Here is a 4,432-nt window from a genome sequence, read left to right on the forward strand (position 1 = left end):
GCGGCAGTGATGCCACTAGCATCCTGAAGGGCATCGCATTTAAAGGGTTTGGGATGGAAGGGAGAATGCACTGAGAAGGGACTCCTTCCTCCAAGAACTGCAGCCCTCAGTGGGGGTGATTTCATGGAGGACATGAGCAAAGCAGAAGTGTGGTGTGTTCTCTGGCTGCTGTCATTTGTTCCTTGGGAAAAAACGAGACCTATTATTTTTATTATTTTATAAATTCAAAGTGTCACAGTGGTCCCTTCCTGAAGAAATGACACTAAATTGCTGTGGTGTTTGCTGTGCAGTTACCAGTCTCAGGCCTAAGTCACAATTCAGTGAGATTCTTCAAGTCCAGAGGTTTGTGTATTTAAGGGTTTACTTTTATAAAACATTTGTGTGTGTGGGGCGGGTGGTGTTGTTTAAGTAATGTTAGGATTAATAATATAGAAACAAGATGAGATGGGGCAATTTTTAAAAGACCCTTGCTTTACAATGTTACTTACGTTTCCACTTAATTAACTTACAATGTTATTTACATTTCCTCTTCCTATGAAGAAGAGTGAACCAGTAGGAAATGGTTTGGGATATTCCCGAGTGAGGTCAAAAGGATTGGAGCTCAAGCGCCCATCTGGAAGGCAATCTGGAGCCTGGTCATTGAGGGCCTTAAAAGCTCTGGAGGGTTTTGTTATTGATATTGAGGACTGTGGGAGCCACCAGCCCCCAAAAAGCCAGGGAGGAACCGCATACAAGATGTACATTAGAAAGCTCACTAGGGCAATACAGGGAGAATACGCAGGGCGATTCAGACAGAGTGGCAGGGTACCAAGACAGAGGCTGCTGTACTACAAGCCATCGGGTGACTGAGTGAAGTCAATGGGGATGAGTAGGGTGGAATGGAGCTTGAAAATACAGAGGAAGATTGAAGTTGGAGGCAAGGGGGTCTGATTTCCCTCTGAGGAAGGAAAGAAAGTAAATTTTAGTTAGGCTAGTTAGCTTTGAGATGACCGGGGAAGATCCAGGTAGAGGTAACTAAAGACAGTTCTGTATGACTTGGGCATGCAGTACCCAAGTCTTAGATTTGGAAGACACAGGCATAGAGAGGGTCACTGAAGGGAATTGGGGGTGGGTAGATGAATGATTCTTGCCCCCCGCCAGGAGATATTTGCCAAGGAACTGTCCAACCCTGGAGAGTGAGGTGAGAGCTGGGGTCAAAATCCTGACAGCAGCAGGCCTATAGGAGAGGAGAAAAGAAAGAATGGAGGGCCCAAAGGGGAGTCACCCCAGAGAAGCACTCAGCTAGGGGGCAGTGGCTTTAGTGCTGAAGATGGAAGCCTTTTCGGGTGGGCGGGAGGAGGAAGGACAATTGACAAGAATTTCCTGAGTCCCTCAGCTCTGTATAACCATTTATGAAACACAGGAACAGACTGACTGTCCATACACAGGGCTCCAAAGGACACCGTAGACAGCTTCCTCAGGCTGAGTGTGAACTTGGGGTGAGCTCATCAATGGGCTCTACCCATCTGTCCCCAAGGCCTGTCTTAACAGTTTCCTTCTTTTAGTTCTTTTCTTGTTTTCTTTTAGTGTTAGGATGAACCTAGGGTCTCATCTACGTTAGCTTGGAGGAACGTGGTGGGAAGTTTTGCTCACTCTATCTATCTCTGTCTCTGTCTCTGTCTCTCTGTCTTTTGCTCAGTGGGGGATTTAGATTAGACTTGGGATACCGCTACTGGAAAAGACATGAGCTGTCTTTTGGGCCACCCCTTCTGCTTGATATTTTGCCATCTTTGGGACTTGAGACCTATTCTATAGGAAAGCAGTGCCTTTTTCTATTGCTCTGGACAAATGGGTACACAAATTTGTTTGCCGCTACCTCTTACACAATAAAGACAACATGTCATTGTGTTTGGTTTGGGTTTTTTTTTGCACAGCTGTTTTAATCCTTGGTCAGATCCACACCTAAGTTAACTCGTGGGTCTCAGCTTTGGAGAGGCAAAAGAACTTCCCTAAACCCAGGTTTCCAGCTTAACCATACCTTTAAAGGTTAACACTCAGAGAACATGCTTTCTTATTGTCAACGATGAGAGCAAGTCTACATCAGAAGTCTTGCTGTTTGATTGGCAGATAGTTGGTATAAACTTGCAAGAGTCACACCTCTTTTCTATGAAGCAGCATTGATTTTGCTGTCTCTTTCTAATGCAAGGGAGAGGAAAGCAAACATATACACTTGCTTTCCAAAGCGAGTGAATTCTTAGTCAAGTAAAATAACCTGCAATTTATCAAAGATCACGCTGTTGGATTGGGAAAATCTTTCAGCATTCAGTGTCTCAAGTTATCTTTGTTTTCTTCTGGTTTCCAGTCGTGTTGGACTCAGAAATTAGAATTTTAGAAAAAGGAAGCGTAGAGAAACTTCTCCAAGACAGAGATGCTCTTGCACCCCTGGGCAGTTCCAAGTTCCTGGAGCAGGCACAAACCAAATGCCTGGTAAAAATTTGAGCCAGAACTAAGTCCAGTGGCCACAAAACAACATCAGTAACAACAACAATAACAAACTCCGCACAACTCAGGGCCGGCTGGGGGAGGCTTATATAAACTGCCAGTGCTAGTTACAACACCTACTGTGCTAGGCTTTCCCTGCTCAGCACCACCCTCAAGAATGAGACTCCTCTCTCGCCCCCTATGGGAAAGGAAAAACAAGTGTTTCAAAATTAAAGGGCGACAACAAGGGTCATCTCGCTCCAACTCTGTACTTAGGGAAACTTTAAGGCCGACTTAGCAAAGTCTCCCTGCACAGGCTTGTATCCAGCCTCCCAAACGACTGAAAGCAAGATGCCCCTTTTCTCCATCTGAAGAAAAAAGACTAGCAGACTAGAAAAGAAAGAGTCTGGGGGAAACGCAGAACTATAGCCCTTGGCTGTGGAGCGGTGGAGATGATGTCATCGCTTCTGCCGGAGAGGCTAGGGGTGGAGCAGCGAAGTGGGAGCCGGCTCTGCTCTCGCCGCTGCCAAGGCTGCTGAGCCCACGTCAGGGGACGCATCTTCATAAATAGGGTTCCACAATGGCCGTGGCCCGCTGCGCTCCGAGCTGCGGGGCCCGAGACTGGAGCTTCCCGCACCGGCCGGTGCTCTGGAGGCTGAGTGCTGGCGCTGCTGGTGCTGGTGCGCCCAGGGGCAATCGAAGTCCAAAGTTGCCCAGAACTCCTCATTCAGTGCCGACTGGAGCTCCAGCAGGAAAAGCTCACTCCGCTGCCCCTAGGTAAAGAGATAAGGAGATCAGCGGGGCTGGAAGAAAAGGGTCCTCCCAGCAGGGACTGCGGCCCAGGAGGACAGTGCCATGTTCCTCTCCATCCTGGTGGCGTTATGTCTGTGGCTGCGCCTGGCGCTGGGAGTGCGCGGAGCGCCCTGCGAGGCTGTGCGCATCCCCATGTGCAGGCATATGCCCTGGAACATCACCCGGATGCCCAACCACCTGCACCACAGCACTCAGGAGAACGCCATCCTGGCCATCGAGCAGTATGAGGAGCTAGTGGACGTGAACTGCAGCTCTGTGCTGCGCTTCTTCCTTTGTGCCATGTATGCACCCATCTGTACCCTGGAGTTCCTGCACGATCCCATCAAGCCCTGCAAGTCTGTGTGCCAGCGTGCACGTGACGACTGTGAGCCCCTCATGAAGATGTATAACCACAGCTGGCCAGAGAGCCTGGCGTGCGATGAGCTGCCGGTCTATGACCGTGGAGTGTGCATCTCTCCCGAGGCGATAGTCACTGACCTTCCGGAAGGTAAGAGAAGAGGGGGTATCAAGGAGGACAAGAGATTCTAGGGAACACATTCACGTGAGAAGCAGATGGTTTCTGCTAGAGCCCACCAGCTCCTGTCGCAGCATAGTTTACCTCTATGGGATTTTCTATCAGGGATTTCACAGGGGAGGGAAACAGAGCTCCCAGAAGGACATGGGGAATAAGGTTGCTTGAGGATAACCAACCCACTTAAGTGTTTTTATTTAAGGTAAATAACAGAAACAATAGCCTAGGCAAAGAAATCCTTTACCTTCTCTGGTGCTTGAAACATGTAGTGTCTAATGTAGTGGCTAATACCCTCTCATTTCATGTTGATTGGGAATTCTTTCTCAGAGAGCAATAGTAATTCCCACTCCCCACCCAGAGTAAAGTTTGTAAATGTAGTCGCCCTGGATAAACTCCACTCTGTGGTCGCTGAGCAGAGCACTGTGGCATGTTGGTTAATCTGATCCTGTGTCACTACCTCCGTTATTTTCTTTCATGCTGTTTTACTGTTATTGTTGGAAGGGGCACTATGAATTCATTTCTTGAAATGAAACCTGAGAACACTATTGCATTATTTTATCAAGGTTTCCCCTAAATCAGACCATCCTCTATTTAAAGAGACTGGATCTAGGGTGTGAGTCAAGGGGGGTGGGCGTGATTTATGAAACT

At 48.0% G+C, this 4,432-nt stretch overlaps 1 protein-coding gene across 2 annotated transcripts in view; it reads left to right on the forward strand.

The window, feature by feature from the left end:
* Positions 1-2,852: 2,852 nt before the first annotated feature.
* Sfrp4 (secreted frizzled related protein 4) overlaps positions 2,853-4,432 on the forward strand; it is an 11,326-nt gene continuing 9,746 nt past the window's right edge. For both annotated transcript variants that reach the window (XM_031359039.1, XM_031359040.1), the window contains exon 1: positions 2,853-3,760. In XM_031359039.1, the coding sequence (XP_031214899.1) occupies positions 3,316-3,760 (445 nt within the window). In that variant the 5' untranslated portion in view covers positions 2,853-3,315. The remainder of the gene's footprint in view (positions 3,761-4,432) is intronic.

This window comes from Mastomys coucha, unplaced genomic scaffold (genome assembly GCF_008632895.1).
Source record: "Mastomys coucha isolate ucsf_1 unplaced genomic scaffold, UCSF_Mcou_1 pScaffold7, whole genome shotgun sequence".
NCBI classification, from domain to species: Eukaryota; Metazoa; Chordata; class Mammalia; order Rodentia; family Muridae; genus Mastomys; species Mastomys coucha.